This window comes from Nyctibius grandis, chromosome 2, assembly GCF_013368605.1.
Source record: "Nyctibius grandis isolate bNycGra1 chromosome 2, bNycGra1.pri, whole genome shotgun sequence".
Lineage (NCBI taxonomy): Eukaryota > Metazoa > Chordata > Aves > Nyctibiiformes > Nyctibiidae > Nyctibius > Nyctibius grandis.
Genome location: NC_090659.1, coordinates 59,742,416 through 59,759,630, shown reverse-complemented (window position 1 = coordinate 59,759,630; position 17,215 = coordinate 59,742,416). Strand labels below are relative to the sequence as shown.

At 37.1% G+C, this 17,215-nt stretch overlaps 1 protein-coding gene across 1 annotated transcript in view; it reads left to right on the top strand.

Moving 5' to 3' along the window:
- MYO16 (myosin XVI) overlaps nt 1–17,215 on the top strand; it is a 324,197-nt gene that overhangs the window by 155,284 nt on the left and 151,698 nt on the right. The window contains exons 13-15 of the mRNA XM_068425451.1: nt 3,471–3,576; nt 7,077–7,194; nt 14,556–14,703. Of these exons, the coding sequence (XP_068281552.1) occupies nt 3,471–3,576; nt 7,077–7,194; nt 14,556–14,703 (372 nt within the window). The remainder of the gene's footprint in view (nt 1–3,470; nt 3,577–7,076; nt 7,195–14,555; nt 14,704–17,215) is intronic.

Here is a 17,215-nt window from a genome sequence, read left to right as displayed (position 1 = left end):
TCTTTATCTGTGAAATAAGCCATCTTTGCTTTGCCTGTTCCATAATGCCTTCTAAAGAAGTTTTACTGTGGAAGAATGCTTTTCTGCTGCAATGCTAATTGATCCTCCACCTTGATAAGGCAGTCCAACCACAAGTTATAAGAAACCAATGTTCATATCATAAATTACATTTTGAAAAATATAGTTGTGAAACAATTATTTAAAACAGAGAAGAGGAATTGTTCTCTAAGCAGAATTAAACTGTTAAAGCAAAGATATTGTGGACAATGGGGATGTTACAAAAAATTTTACTCCACCTCAAAGGAAATGGAATAAACAAGGTCTGGTTCAAGGTGCCAAATTACTTTTTCATTGTTAAATAATTTATTGCCCCAAATGTTCCAAACAATTATATCAACAATTAAAACTTTACCTAACATGGCATTCCTTTCTCAGTGCTTCAATCTATATTTCACTAGGAGTACACACATAACCCTTTGAAATGCACAAAAGAACTAAATGACATTGTGTCTCTCTTTCAGCAACCAAGTTCTAGTGAATTCTGACCTCTGAACTGTACTCTAGCAACCACTTTAGCCAACAAGCTCCTGTGACACTGCTGGACAAAACGTCAGTCACTGTAAAATTAACAGTTGAACTGAGAGTGTCAAATCTTTGTAGCTGTATCACTGCAATGTTTAGGAAGCAGTAATCTTGGGAAGAAATATTCAAGAAGGGACAGCAAATGTCCACTTCTTTGCCTCCTTGCATTTTCCTGTGTTATCTTGGCCACAGTTCGCTTGCAGTGAAATATAGCTTTATTTAAAAAGTGAAACAAATTAATTGTTAATTGGGGAAACTCATGATGAACATTCTAGTTCCTTTGTTTAAGAAGGCATTTTTCTGTTTTTAATTATAATTTGCATGCCTGCTTTGTAATACTTGAAAACCGTCAAAGGCGCTTCAAATGTTATTTTAGCATCCCTTCTGCCCACACCCCCCTCCAACTTCTCCAGTTGTGAGAAAGATTTTTTGAAAAATACCCCCACCCTGCTAATCCTGGAAAAGTCTTCTGTTAAAGAAGCTGTTTTTGGCAGATGAAGTTGGGCCTAAGCAAGCAAAATAACAAAATACTACAAGAATGTGTTAAATACCAAGTCTTGTTCAGCCCTCAGAATGACACAAATATTTATCTGCTGGATGTAAAGGGCAGTACACATTGGACAAGTTGTGAGTTGTTATAAACTATGTATTACTTCAGAGCTGATTTTCAAACATATATGAACACTTTTGCTCAGTGACATCATCTGTAACTGTGACTGTACTAAACTTCAGAGATGTATTAACTTCAGAGAAGCTCCTTAACAGCTGAAATAACTGAAGAGCCACTGTTGCTAATCTGTTGGTAACCTGCAGTATAGTGATAGCAGGCTGCAGCTGTGATTTTGGATTAAGTATGTTGTGGAGGGACAAAATTATTTCATCATCATGACACACAGGTGCCAGTGGAGTGGCCAGTGTGAGTGGGCAGTAGGAGGTAGGGTGGTGGAGGGGCAAGATAAATGGCAACATAGATTTATATCTGTCTGTGGGCTCACTGACTTTCTGAATAATACAGGCATAAGATCAGTAATTTTTAATAGTACGAAATGTCTCTAGGGGAGGAGTATCACAGGACTAATACCCTGTTTCACTTTTTTCTGTTCCTGTTAGTGATAACGGGCAAAGGAACATGGAATTTGGACACTACCATTATACAGACAGAAAGCTAATGCTACTTCTTAAGAACAGAGGCAGCACGGTACACTTAGCATTTGGATAGTGAAGTCATCATTAAGAGAGCAGAGATGCATGCAGATTTTAGAGGGTGACATCAAGTATCATCTGACTTTTGAAACTCTTTCAGAAAGTCAGAAGCTGAAGATCTGAGCAGGGGATAGTGCTCTTACAGAGCATCTTGTCAATCCTGTTTCATATTAGCTGTGACAATGACCTTGACTTCACATAATTTCTTTCGTTGTAAGACCTGGTTTAAATATGCCTTTGTGACCTGTTTTTTGAGGTCTTTACATAACATATATCCAGGTTGCAAACCTTTGCAGTCTTGAACCACAAACCTCCTACTGATGCCAGTTTTTGAAGTCCTGGGTCAGACTCCAGCTTGTTATAGAACACGGAGGACATAGATAAAAGGAGGAGGACAAAAACATGGAAGACGTAGTTTGACACATCACATAAAGTAATGAGACATCTGTCTTGTCACCTAAGACTACAGTTTACCAAGTAAACAAATAAGATATGCACCAGAGCTGCGTGTATGTTCCATATGAGTTGAATGAAAATGAATGGTGCAGAGATCCCATCCCTGCCTGAGTATGAAGACCTTTTTGTCCTTCCCTCTTTTGTTTCTTCCTTTATTTAATTGTTTTCTCTTTTGAAGTGAGATTTGACTAGATAAAGCAATGGCCAGACAGATACTATATTTTGCTGCTGTCTCATTTTCAGAAACTAAATGATACAGATAACAGACTGGCCAACAAGCATGGCCGTTGTACTTGTGAAAAATCTGACTGGCTGTTGTAGAAACAGCCTTTTAAATTTTATCAGGCAGATAAATGAAGGAGGAGAATCAAATTACGTTTTGTTTGGTTCAGTCAATAAAGAAAACAACTTGTTATAATTCAAGTAAGAAATTCTTACATGAATTTCTTAATCAGGCTCCACTAACTTTATGCTTTCCATCTCTTTTGTTTCTTTATTTACTTCTCCATGCTTTGAAGTGCACCATTGAGTTTGCTTCCCTCCTCCATCCCTCCACTTTTCTGTTGTTTCTTCCTACCTTCGTTGTTCATATTACCTTTTACCTTGTTTTCTTTGCTCATTTTCCCCCTCAAAGATTCTCATTCTTTGGAATATTTTTTCCATATCATGAACAAGAAATTAAGTGAAACAGGATCACTGAAGTCAGAGTGTATTGCACTGCAGAAACTGGGCAGGTTGTAAAGTTAATAATCTTTTTCTTTTCTTTCCTGTTCCTTTCCTATTTCCTTTACCTTCTTCCTATTGTGTTGTACACTTTCCTTTCCTTCTGACTCTCATCACTACCACAGTAGTATTTTCTCCATCTGCAAAGAGAACCAGGCAGCATAGGCAGGCTCCTTTGCTGGGACAGAAGATAAAGGAGGAGATAAAATCTTCGCTATAAATACTTCAAATCGCATGAAACCTTTAGATTTGATTGGCTTGGCTTGTGGTACAAGTCAAGATAGCTGACAGCTCTGACAGCCCTCATGGACATAGACATTCAGCCAGTCTGTCTCCTAAGTTATGTTCTTTATTATTTGCCATCCATAAACCTTCTGTTATTTAAAATGAAAGTTTGACTGAGATGTCTTAAATCCACTCAAACAGAGTTAGCAGAGAATATAAATAACATACCAAATGTGAAAATAACAATGATTCCCCCCTCTCTTTTTCCGGTCATCTTGCAGTGGAGAAAGTGGTTCTGGGAAGACTGAAGCCTGCAAACAGATAGTGAAGCACCTCACTTGCAGAGCCAGCTCCAGCAGAAATGCCTTTGATACAAAGATAAAACATGTAAGTAGCATTCTCATCACTGAGTAGAACAAAACAAAAATCTGGCCTATTGGATAGGCAAAGACATTTGAACTGTAAGCAAAAAGGCATCTGCTATGCAGAAGTTCGTAAAGGGTTTGTTTTCACCATTGAAGTCAAAGGAGGTTTCTTTCCCTGAATTGACCTGAATGGGAACAGGATTAAGCTCACATTGATGTGATGAGAGGAAACCAAAAAGTGGAGGCCAGTTTTGTTTCTATATGTTTTGGTGACTCTGGAAAGCAGTGTTTCAGTGAATAAGAAACATTTGTGTGATAAGGTACCGTCTCCTAAATGCGTACTAATTGCCTTCAGTAAGTAAATAAATTTATCTGTATGATTGTGGTGGTGCTTCTCTGGACAGTGTAAGAAGTGCTGAGGCATCTGAAGTAATAGTATGTAAGACAAAAACTGGAAAGTTTCAGGAAAACTGCAAGGACTGAACAAAGTTATATGGCCCAGTATTTGCATATTAAATATATTTATGAAATATTTGCTCAGTCATATTTAATTCCCACAGCAGAATAAAATTCTGCCCAAAGTGTAACATGAAATCATGAGAACTTGCTTCAAATATCAGATGAATTTGTCTTCTTTCTAGTACGTTGTAAATGTAAATTTTTTGTTTGACTGAACATTGCAACTCGTGTTTCATTGTTACAGCTGTAACAGTACTATAAAGGTTCATACTGACATTTTACATTACACTGAACCCTACTGCCAATTCAAATTCTTTCAAAAAATTGCCTTTCCTGAAGAAACTTCTCATCTGAGATCCCAGGTCAGAGACAGATTTACAAGGAATGTTTTAGCACAGTCTACATTGTCGTAACTCAGTTCTGAGTTTCTTAAAAAAAACCCCATATGTTTAGACTCTTTCACCCACTCTGGTGACCTTCCTGTACAGCATTTACAGTCAACCCAAGATACCTTTTTTTTTAGCTTTCACTTACCACATGCATGGTATCCAACAGAACTCTAGAATTGTCCGTTGTGGGTTGTTTTAATATCATCACACGCATCATTCAAACCACACTGCTTTCTTCCTGAATTATGCATGATTCAGTCCAAAGAGATGATAAAAATAGTGTCAGAAGTACAGCTGACACTAACAGACAACCTGCAAATCAGGATTATTGGGATATGGGAAAGGCTATAGATACACTGGTTCGTGTTTTGTACATTCCAGCTGATAAGGTAATAAAAGTCCTCTGGATTTTGGGTGGATTTTAGAAAATGGTGTTGCATTTGTACTTTTTGAAGACATTGAAAAAGCCTGATGACACTGAAAACACAACTGAATAAGCTGTAGCTTTACTTCATCTAGTCATACAATTGCCATGTTAAAGTGTTTTTCACAGTGTTAGCTTATTCATTGGTGATGTTCCTAAACTGACATTTAATCTAGGTTTCACGTGACAGCGTTAGGAATACCCTTGTTATTTTTTCACTTTTTTGATTTAAATTTTGAAGTCAAGTGTTGCAATAAAACCATTATATAGGGACATAACACTTTTACTTTATTTTAAACCCAGGAGCCCTACAAGTGATATCTGTTTCTACTGAAAAGTAGTACTTTTTATTTACTGCCTACACTGGTTTACTTACAGTTTTGAACTGATCAGGCCATAGATGTAATTCAAGTAGAACTGCAAAATTCAGCTCAAATCCTCCAAGGCCTTTTCTTTCCTAAAGGTCAGGTTAAGTAATGAGTAGAAGAACTAAGTAAATAAGTAACTCTGTGAATAAGCAACTGAAAACTGTGTATTTTGGATACAAATATGGCAACAGTGGGAATCAGGAGGTGTGGGAAGTAGTCTTGTCTCTCCTGCAACTTGTCTCCTGACCACAGGAAAATTCCCAGGGGCAGCCATCACGATCCAGTGCAAGGGAAATAAGGTGTCCTGAGTTAAAAGGAGAAATCAGTGTGGGAGGGGGCTGACCAGGCCTAATTTTTCTATCTAAAAATTAGTTAACTTTGTAGACTACTTTAACCTACTCTACATCTATGTAGTAAACTGAACAACAATCCCTAACATGCAGTTGTTACCATGCTCCCTGACACAGTTTAAATCCCCAACAGGTCCTCTGGCCACAGTTCAGAGGGCAACGTGTGTCAGGGACCATTCACAACAGTATGTCCACCCTATTCTGCAAAAAAAAAGAAGTAGATGTCTAAATGTGAACCTTACCATGTCACTTACTGTAGCAGATAGAGAGTTCTGCTCCTGGTCCTGTTTAGTTTAATAGCAGAGCAATGCGGGAAGAGGAGAATCATCACATATTGAGAAAAACGAGTTGCTCTTTGGTTATAGAAAGAGCCTTTGTAACTAACTTAGTTGAGACACCTGACTTCAGACAGTGAAGGCAGATGTAGCAGATCCCACCCATGGGGAATCATGTAGAGATTCTGGTTTAGTTGCCTTTTAAGGCGCTTTAAGGAACACAATAGCCTGAATTCATTCCTGCTGCAGTTATACGTAGAACCATTAAAGTTAATAAAGCTGCACAGGTTAAACGAAGTGCTGAATTAGCCTAATGAGCAAATACATCCTAAACAAGCTACTGGAGTGGAACCAAAACTAGGCTGACTAGTTTTCTGCTGCCACCTACTGCACAAATAGCTGGTTTAATTAATAGCTCTGAAGGGTCTGATTTTTAGAGCTTATGTCTTTGTGATTGGAGCCACATGTTATCAGGCCACTCCACAGCCCTCTTCCCTCCTGCCTCTCCCTATCTAGGTCATCCAGCTTCAGCAAACTGTGGTTATAGCAGAACAATAGTATATTTCTTAGGATGCAAAAGAGGAAAGTGCTGAAGGGAATCCGTTTAGTGTAAGAAACTAATTATACACAAAAAAGGTAAATACCTAAAGAGAAAACATGGAATAAAGATGGCATATTTAATACTTTTTATTATTTTTTAAAATTTTTAATCTTTTGAAAATAATTGCTGTGACCATGAAGATGTAATATGGAAATGTATTAGTGAGAGAAACCATAAAAAAGTCAGAATCTATTTTTTCCTCACTTTTTCACTAGTATAATGCTGAAGTAATTCTATGTGAAATCAACAATTTTTGCCATTTCTGGCATCATATAAAGCTTGTAAATTCCTTTGGCTGGTTATTAGTATCGACTGACTGTAACTTTACAAGCATAGCTGCCTTCAAAGATTTTGATCTTTTTGCTCTGGACATATGACTCCAATCACTTGTATCCAAACTACCTGTAAGGACACAGCTCTAGTGTGAGCCATTGTCTTCCCCTTCCATTTACAGCTTCCACTTTTCTGACAGCACTTTTTTTTTCTTTTGAGCTATCTTACTTTAATTTCTATTTATAAAAAAAAAATTTCGAGGAATTTCTTAAATTCCAAGCTGAAAGTCTTTTTTTTCCCCTGTTATTGATCACAAACCAACCTCACTGATGTTTGTTGAAATATCTTCCTGTTTATTTCTTCTCTTTACCATTGTCTTGAAGGTAAACTGTATCTTGGAAGCCTTTGGACATGCTAAGACACCCTTGAATGATTTTTCTAGCCGCTTTATAAAATATTTTGAGCTACAGTTTTGTGAAAAGAAAAAAACATTAATTGCAGGTAAGTATCATTTAATCTGTTTATTTTGTAATCATCCACAGAGTAGTATATCAGGGATTCCGGTGTGCCGTAAACATAGTCATCAATGGCCTTAAAGTATATGAAAGAGGGAAGGGGGGTTTATGGAGTGTCGGAGGAACATGTTTAAGAGCATGTGAGTTCATAGCTTGGCAAGAGCAGTGGGCAGTATGAGAAGTGAGAGCCCCGTTCTGCGCAACCACCAGGTGGCAGAGACAGACAAGGAAAAAGTGAACACCACTGATTCCTCTTCCATTTCCCAGGAAATCACTTTTCCCCTAATGCCCGAGATTAACAAACTGTGACAGCTGTGTATTGCTTTATCGTGAAATGACAGTAACAAAGAGATTAATTTTTGCATTTGTATCTAATATTGTATTGAGTGTTTTAGTATCCCTTAAACAAGTTATAAACTCATCTGTTTAGGGCAAACAAAATACAAGTATACTCTGTCATACTGAAATTAAGAGCGATTCTTACAACTTTGAGCTTCTTCTAAAGGAACTAGGAATCATACTGATGTTTGTTCTCGTTAGAGGTAAGATCGTGGGGAATTTGTGCCTGCTTTCAGAGTAAGTGAGTGTCTGCTAATCCCCAGTAAGCGTTCATTAGTGAAAACAAAATGAATATTGGACAAAACTTCAGTTTGATTCTGATAACTCTGATCTTTGGAGGCAGTAAGGGAGAGGTTTCATTTCTGGTCTGCGTAGGTCATCATAAAGTTACTCTGTGCTAAAGCGAGAGATGTGTGCAGAAATAACTGTACGCAGACAGTTTCTTACTTGCACTGATCTTCCTGGATGGAAAAGCTGTGTGGTGAGACAAACTTTTGATCCAAGTAATTTAGATTCCATTGGATAAAAATTTCCAAAACTACTAATGTTTTATCATTTTAAATGTGTCTATGCTTTCGGAAGAGTTTCCTAAAAATATTCTTTGGAAATATTTCATAGTGGGAATTACAATTAATTTTCTTGAGAGAGTTCACTGTACCCTAGCAAATACAATCATTTCTTCAGTGAAAATGTCAGTGCATGGAAAATTACTATCACTTTTTTTCTGGTTTGTTTTACAATTAATATAGGATATTTGTAAAGAAAATGTAAAACTGAAAAGCGTGATTTTTTTTTCCATTTATGAGCTGTTGTGGGAGGAACATAAAGAAAGTGATGTAAACGTTAGAATGGACTAAATAGCATCTGAATTGGGCTTGTAAAAATAAAGTTCAATCCCTAAACCCAACATTTTAGAAATAATTTGTATTGTATATATTTAATTTGAGTATATTTAGTTATCACAATTACATTGCGTGAATGCTTTTTCTCTTTTTGTTACATACACAGAGCACAAATGCAAACAGATGAAAATTATACTAATTTTGAAAAGTCTAGCATATGAAATGCCAGAATTGAAGTTGTCTGAGATACTCTTGGGTTGCCTTGTGCATACAAATTTAATGCTGTTGGTTTTCCACCCCTCCCCAGCTTCATTCAGTGCAGAGAGCGGACTATATTTCTTCAGTGATCTGCTACTAAATAGTTTGTTTTCTCTTCATTGATTCATGTGTGGCTTGTGCCAATTTATTCTGCTCTAAAACCAGAATGCTAGTTTTTCTGTGGATTCTCTGTGTTGTTCATCAACATTTTTCACTGTACGAGCATTTCAGAAACAAAAATGGCTTCATTTTCACAGTACTTCTGACCTAAGGTTGTGTCATTCTGTTCCTCAGATGAGGAACAGAAGCCTCAAGGCCTCAAGACCATGCGTTCTCACAACTTTTGGGTGCTTTGCTTGAGACTGCAGGGACTTGAGTTATCAAGAAGCTTTACCCAGACTTGCCAGTTTAATTCACAGCCCTTGTCTATGAACGATATAAATGTGGAATCAGTTAACCAGGGTCTTGTGTCAGTTTTCTGGTACACTAGCCATTCATAGAATCATTTTGCTTGGAAAGGACCTTTAAGATCATCAAGTCCAACTGTTAAATGTTGGACCATTAATGCTATGTTTTTATCACTTTGAAACCATAGGCATTAAATGAGAAAATCTAGGAGTAGTCGAGTCCATTAGAAAGATAAACAAATTACTTATCTGCCTTATTATTCCCCAAATATTTAGGAATTGAATCAATTACTCTTACCAAATCTAAGGTAGCCAAAAGTCCCATAATTTACAGTCAAGAGTGAGAAGCCCCAGTACAGCAGTGAAAGTGGTTTTTTACATTTTTGTAAATTGCAGTTGTTCAAGTTGTTTGTTTTGCCTTGTAGAACTTGCCTTTTCTAAGCCACTGCTAAGCATCACTTCTGAGTGAAATTGTCCCAGATTTACACCACCATAAATGAGAAGAGAATCAGGCATGTTGTTTGGCTGGTTTAAATCCCACCCAGTGATTCTGTGTATCTGTTTGCAAGATCATTTGCAGCAATATTTACTGTCTTGCACTGTTTAAACATGAATGAAAAATGTAAATATGCAGAGCACCTGATTCTGCTGAGACATGACTTTGTAACTCATTGAGGTGAAGTGGCCTGAATATGTCTGGTTTGTCAACAAAAATCCCAGTGACACTAGACTGCCTCCATCAAAGGGTTTAGGTTGTTTAAACTCCGTAACAGACAGATCTTAAGGGTGGAGATCCAGAACAATTTAGTAAGGAAGGAGCATGCAAAGTACATGTGTACCTTTTTATTATAGAGGGCAAGCTCAAGGTAGCATTCCTTGCATTTTGAGTAGACATGGGTGAAGTTTGTGACAGCTTTTTGTTCATGCTGAAGTTCTTTTATGCCTAGACTCTGGAAATGCTCTGACTTTTGTCACATAAGGTTTATTCTTATAGCAGAAAATTCAATATACCTACATAACAGAAACGTGGGCCATTATTTACATACATAAACTACAGGCTTGATTTAGTCTTTCTCATAAACTGGATCTTTGCCAAGAAGTTTTGAAAACAATGATGGAGCTCTTGAGTGTAGTTCTACTCAAAGCCAGCACAGATATCTGTAGAGGTTTTATGTGTCTTCTCTGACTCTTGTTTCTGATGAGGCATGCTGTGATGCTGGGTTCAAATGGGAGTTTTTCTGTGACACGTGGCTTTGTGGTCAGGTTTCTTTCATTGCTTTAGTCCAGTCAAGTGGAGAAGGTATAACCCAGATTAACTCATTGTTCTTTGTGACTGCATAAGATAAAGCAGTGGGGACTAGTAAGAAGTCTTACATAAGAACAAATATAGAATAAACTACAGCCCAGTGATTTCATTAAGTTTCTAAAAGCAATTCATACCTAACAGAACTCAAAGACTGATCTTCTGCCAAAGAATTATAATCATTCATAGATGATAATTCACACCCACTGCATAGTAGTAAAAGACTGATTATTTATTTATTTCCAGAAGTAAAATTACTGCTTTTTATTTTTATTTGGAAAAGGAGAGAGTCAATGGTCTTTCAGGTAAGCTGACATAATTCCTAAGATGAAAGGTAAGGCTTCTGTCAGTCTCCTCAAATTACTAAAAAAGAAGGTTAGGAAGAGAAAATCAAGCCTGACAAACTTTTTCTCCAGATTTTGCTGCCTTGCTTTTCAGGTCTTGCTTTTTTCAGTCTTCACTTTTTGAAAGAAAGGCCTGATTATTTTTTTTTTTTAAGTTGCACTGAAATGGAAGGATCTCATTTGATTTTGTAAAAAGAAGCAGAATGCATATTCGCCTGTGTGTTTTACAAACATTTTTTATCAATTAAAAAGTTGCAGACATGGATTTTCCTTTTTTGGTATAAGAAAGATTGCAGCCAGCTAAGCTCTCTGATGTGTTTTTGTACTGTGTTCCAGCTCTGAACTTTCAAATGTTATTTTGTTTTAGCAATAGCTGTGTTTAGGACAGCGTGGTTTTTGAGAAAGAGCAAGGTAGTTCAAAGAATGCATAGCTGGAAGAAAGATTTCACTGGCCACACTTTCAATACAGAGGCCACTTGCTGACTTTGTAGCTGCTCAGTAGATCAAGTGATCTGTTCAAGGAAGTACAATTTCCTTGTGCCTGAAGCATGGTTAACACTGTACAAAAAATGGCAGACTTTGCTCTGGAACTCTATTATTTTTCCCTGTTATTTCACACATAGATTAATGAACATATCATTTCACTTTGGAGAAATTAATATTATTGTGATAATTTTCTTTATGAGTTACTTTAGCTCATTAAGATGGTGTTGTGTTTGATTCTTGCTGGTCAGAAGCTCGACTTTTCTTAACAGCTCTTCCCATTGCTGGAGATGCTAACTGAGATGAACTGTATTTAGCCTTATTAAAGTGAATTACTTGAAGTACCTGAAAAGGGCTGAATTAATTTATGTCATCTAAATAAGTGGTGTTGCCGATCATTAAAGTTAAATGTATTAATTAATCAGATAGATGACCTCCAGTAACATTTTTCTTGCTTTTACTAATCAATAAATGTTAAAAACATCTGAATAATAGTTATGAAAGCCTTAGTGAAGATCATTGCACACACAAAAAAAAGTGATTTTAGATTAGTAATGACTTCTTTTCAAATTAATTGATGGTAGGATTAGTTTTACTGAGAAATAAGTTACAAGCACAATAAAAGATGGAAATCATTCTTCAGGTTCATCTATGCTGTTTTACCCTGTAGGAATGGCAGCCAGGTAATGATTGATTCCGATGAAAGTGTGTGTCCAGGCCAGCCCTGCCGTGACAGGTTGAGATTGCATTGCTTCAATTTGTAGCATGCTGCAAAGTTACTGGAGCCAGAAACATATCCTGCTACCAGCTTAATGATTTCCCAAGCGTGCCCTTTTACTTCAAGCACAGTTCTTTTTTTCTGTACTGTAGCAACAGAGGGCTAGATGGCTGATATACAATTTCTCATAATACAGGTTCCATAATAGCAGGACTTCACTTCTGCTTTTTGTAGGATGATTAGATGGGCCAGATCATGTCTCCTTGGTTCAGCAAATCAGCCGTACAACTCTTTTCTGTCAGTCCTGCTGTCTCTTCTGCAGCTAGAATCCCAGGCATGATTTGCATTGCCAGCACATATGTCAGGCCATGCCTATGCTGTTAAATAAAAGAAAGGGTAGAAGATGCCCCTGGGTAGAATACCACTGATCTTCTGTACTGCTTAACTGGGATGTGTCCGGGATGATTTAGCCTTTGCAGAGTAGTACTTTGTGAGACTGTGCATAGTCACACTTAGTTCAGGACAGCACTTAACTGCTGAGACCTTTCTCAAAACAGTATGTTCAAGATTCACCAATTTTCTTTCCCTCCACTCTACACTGTCTTTCAACAATATTCTCACAGGCTGCATTTCCTCATACACACAGCTTCAAGTAACTTCAAGTTTGCTGTGTCAGTATAGACAGAAACTTAGAGCTCTCCAAAAGGTAGGAAAATACTTAGGTGAAATTTAAAATATAATTACCGGACAAATACAGATGGTATAGCAATAACCAAGCTAGCTCTGAATGAGCTACTGTGGATATTAGCAGCTGTATGGTAGCAGGAGCATGACATTCTGGCTTCTAGCCTAGCCATTAGGCTAATGCAACTACCGTGCTTCTGATACACACTCTCACACAGCAAGATCTAACCGGCATAACTTTGCCCAGCATTGCATTGGGCAATACCTTTGAGTCCAAAACTGATTCTGAAAATACTGTTTTGACTATTCCCATCTTTAGGAGTCTTTAAAGTTCCACTCTGTCTTCAAACTTAAGATCTATCAGGCCTCTGAAGTTGTGCTTCTGCATATGCCTAGAAATGCAATAGTTATGACAGCACCAAATAACTCAGTGCTATTTTATGCTTAATCCCTGCTTGCTTCAAAAAAGTAAAAAAAAAAAAATAAATTAAAAAAACATGAGCAGCTCAAAAATAGTATGTGTTTAGAGAACATACTTACTGTGCTACAAGATGCCTGTACCAGTATTTTCTGTCACTGAATGTTCAAGAACTACTTCTAGTTCATAAAGCAAGGAGTCTTACATGAGTTGGTTGTCATCCAGACTAAGAGAAGCTATGGTTTAATATCCTCCTCTGCTTACAGGGCTTCAAAAATATAGCTCCTCCATTGCTGAGAAGTGCACCTTATCCTCTAAACTCAGCAGTCTTTTCCAGGGTAAGGATGCTCGCTAAGACCCTGTGAAAGCTCTGCCATATTGCAGAGATTGAAAAGCAAAAAGCTGCAATAGAATGTAGTGCATCCTAGTGGTGGGGGTGCTCAGTTGTGTGTGAAGGAACATGCTTCTGATCTTTGCACCACCGCTCATATTTAAGCAATGATGAGATAAAGTGTACAAACAGTGGGGTAAGTGGCAACTGGAATCAAGTCCTCACTCACAGGGTGGGCCCTGACCTCTAGCTGCAGTTAGGCATTCCCTTGTTCTCTTTAGCCTGCTGCATCTGGAACTGCATGGTGGTGTACACTCAGTGAAGGGATGAAGAGTAGTCTGCCCAAAACAGTGAATCTCCCTCTGTCTCTTTACAAATACCTCTAAAATGCCTGTAATCTGAATGGATCTGAGGGTCCAATATTTTCTCTGCTTCTGTGCTTTGCTTCTTTCAGAACCTTAGTGAGCCTCAGGTTATGTGTGTTCCTGTAATCAGCATTTCTATAGGCAAATAGCGGTCAGGTTCATCCTCCTCCACCTTCTTTCCAAGGTGCTGATTCACATGGCTTCTCATTTGGCTAGCTCATCATAACCCTTCTGAGATGCCCATGTTTCCCCAGGCATGGGTTAGTGAACTTGTTGATGACCAGTTCTGCTGAGGATTTGCCTCTTTGTAGCCATCTTGAAGTTAGGTGGTTAATCTAAACTATTAATCTGAGTGTTCTTCATTACCAATAGAGAAAGAGGAAATGGTTCCAACAGCAGTTTTTTCCAAGATGTCTTGAATCTCTCTTGCATCTTTCTCTCTCCATTAAGAAGGAGCTTAGAATACTTGCCAATGCTCAGATGGCTACACTTTGGTGAGATGACTAACATCTTGTCTCTTTGAAAGTCTTCCCAAATATGACAACTGGTTCCTCAAATCAGTAAAATAGAGTACAAATCAACATCATTATCTTTACAATTAAGTAAGTAATTTTAAAGATAATGTAAGACAGTAAGTTAAGACATTTTTTCCACTAATTTTAGTGTGGTTTTATATGTGATTTACATAGAAAACCATGGTAGAAAGAATGGTAATATTTTTTTATATCATGCTCACCTCAGATTGTTTTATAAGAAACATTGTTTATTCTTCAGTGTTACAATGGTGAATGGTTTAAAATACATGTTTAGAGCAATCAGTATAATGATGAATTTATTTGTTTGTTTCTCAATCAGCTAGGGTTTATACATACATGTTGGAGAAGTCTCGTGTCATTATGCAACCTCTCAACCAGAGTAATTTTCATGTTTTTTACTTGATGATGGATGGGCTGCCTGCTGAAGAAAAATACGCCCTGTACCTCAGCAATTTGTCTGCACACAGGTAGGAAAACAACTTTATATTTTACTTTTCTTGTTTTAGTGCCTCTTTGCTGTTGAGGTCCTTCCTTCAATAGTTAACATTTGTGTCATAACTTTTCAATGAACTCTGAAATTTTTTATTATTGAGTACCTGTTCATGAGGATTTAATTCTGGAGTACATGTACACCCTCTTAACAAGATCAGAGTCTTATATCCATTAGGATTATTGCCTAAAGGAGGAAAGGAAAAGGAAGGAAACTTGGTTATTTTTCCATCTTCTGTGAACTAGAAAAACAAAGTTTTGACTACTTTGAAACCAAGGATAGGATTCAACACCCAACACCTGAAATTAGGTCTTTGTGGGCGTCTCCACATGAGCTGGTTGTCTTGGCTCCCATATGCAGTCAAAGGAGATGATTGAGTCTCTACTCAGCTCTATGTAGAGTTACATGTAGATGTTTGCTTTGGGGTGAACTGAACCACATTTGTGGCTTCATAAACTGTGATGCCTACATCCCCTTTAATAGTAAGAGCTTAAATATAAAGAGCTGTACATAGGCACCTAAATGTAGTGTGTCTGAGGCTGAATACACTCCAAATGTTTAATATAAGTGGAAATTTTTGATTTTTCAGGAAATTTTGGGGGTATCTCAAGATCTATTAATTCAAATTCTTTTGGAATGCAACATATTCCCCATTTAGGTCATTTGCCTTTCTTTCTTCAGTCTTTCCTAGGTTATTCCTAAGAAATATCACTGAAATGAGAGAAGCCTATTTGACATTAATGATTTTCTCTTAAATTGGCTAAGTTTATAATGAGTATTATGAGTAACTGTAAAAAGACCAATAGTTAATAAAATTATGTAAAATGAGTGTTTTTAGTTTTTCAGATCTAAGCCTTTTTCCCATGGATTTTTCTTTCAATTTTTCTATCTTCCACTCTGGCTAGTACTTGAATAAAATAGTATTCCTAGATTTGGGGCCTGTAAATAGACATATACCACATTAATTTTTGCAGAAAAAACTTACTTGATTCCCATTTTTTCTTAAACACAAGTCTTCAGACTACCATTGTTTGGTAATGTTTTAAGCTGTTAGCACTTCGCGTATTATACAGAAAAGTGTAATGCAGTAGCTCTGAAGAAACCTGAAGCTACGTTGCTTTACTAAAAATGACCCACTTCAAAGTGGGGGAGATGAAGAGTTAAATTCTATGTTTTAAATCCGTCGAAAGCTTTGAAGACCAAAAGGATTCTGAGCTCCCAATCATTAATTTATTCATCTTCTAGCAGGAGCTGTTTGAAATCACTCAGTTTATTCAGAAAATGAAACAGTTTGAAGTCACTTTGCAAGAAGTTCCAACAGGAAAGAACTTAGCAAAAACCTGAATAATTAGATTCACATGAACAAAGCTTTGTCTGATAAGATATCTGATAAGCATCCAAAAAGAACAAAATAATATTTTTAAATAGATGTCTGAACATTGCAGTGCCAACTCTTTATAAGTAATTTATAGCTGAACATTTGCATAAAGCTGCTTTTATCAATAAAGCTTTGCTTTGGCTACATAGAGTAGATTGTATCTTGCATTACTGAGAGAGAGTTTGGGCCAAATATTTCCTACCTTAAACTCCTGAGTGTAGTAGTTCAGTGGGCCAGATCTTTCTTGGTTGGTAGAGTTTAACTAGGGGTGAATTTCTACAGTATCACACTCACACATGAATCAGAAAGCAGAATTTGGAGTCTTACATATTCATGATTTCTGGCTTAGTCAAATTTTGATGAGATCATATCATTCTGGTAACATCAATAAGTGAATTTGTCATGTTTGCTTTAAGCAAGTGTAATCTTGACTCTAATAGCAAATTTAATTAGATAACAGCCCTTTTGAAACTATAGGTGGTTCATGCCCAACAGTTTTTTGATAACTTTTCTGTTCCTCTTTGCATTGTTTAATATTGCACCTTTATGTAGAAGACTGAACAATCTTAGTAAATAATGGCTGTTAAGATCACAAGATACCCCTATTTTTCCGTTGTTTGCTTAAGCCATTGCAATATGATAAATGAGACATAGCATTGGTTTTTTATTCTCATTTTAAATAAAAGTACCTTAAACAGTCAAAGTAGTATTGTCAATAGTGGCTATTGTTAGACTTGATGCTGTGAAAGGTAGTTCACGTATTAAGTAGTATATAATCCTGGATTAAGAGTTAATGTAAATAACTAAAAGAGGAAATCCCTCCCCTTGGGAGTCACTGAGAGTTTCAGTAAGGCTGGGGTTTTACCCCAATGTGTAGGGGGAGTTGTTAGGTTGTAATTCTGTGGTGTTTGATGCTGTCCTGAGAGGGAGTTTGAGCTCAGAAACTTGAGTGTATGTTCTTGCAAGCATTATGACTGCTAGGGCAGCATATGAAGACAAGTAGCTGGCCACTTGCTATTGAACCTATATACAACTAGGATCTTAAAAGTAGCAAGCAATCTAAATTTAAGTAGGGAGGGATCTGAATGAATACATCTCCCACCATATCTGC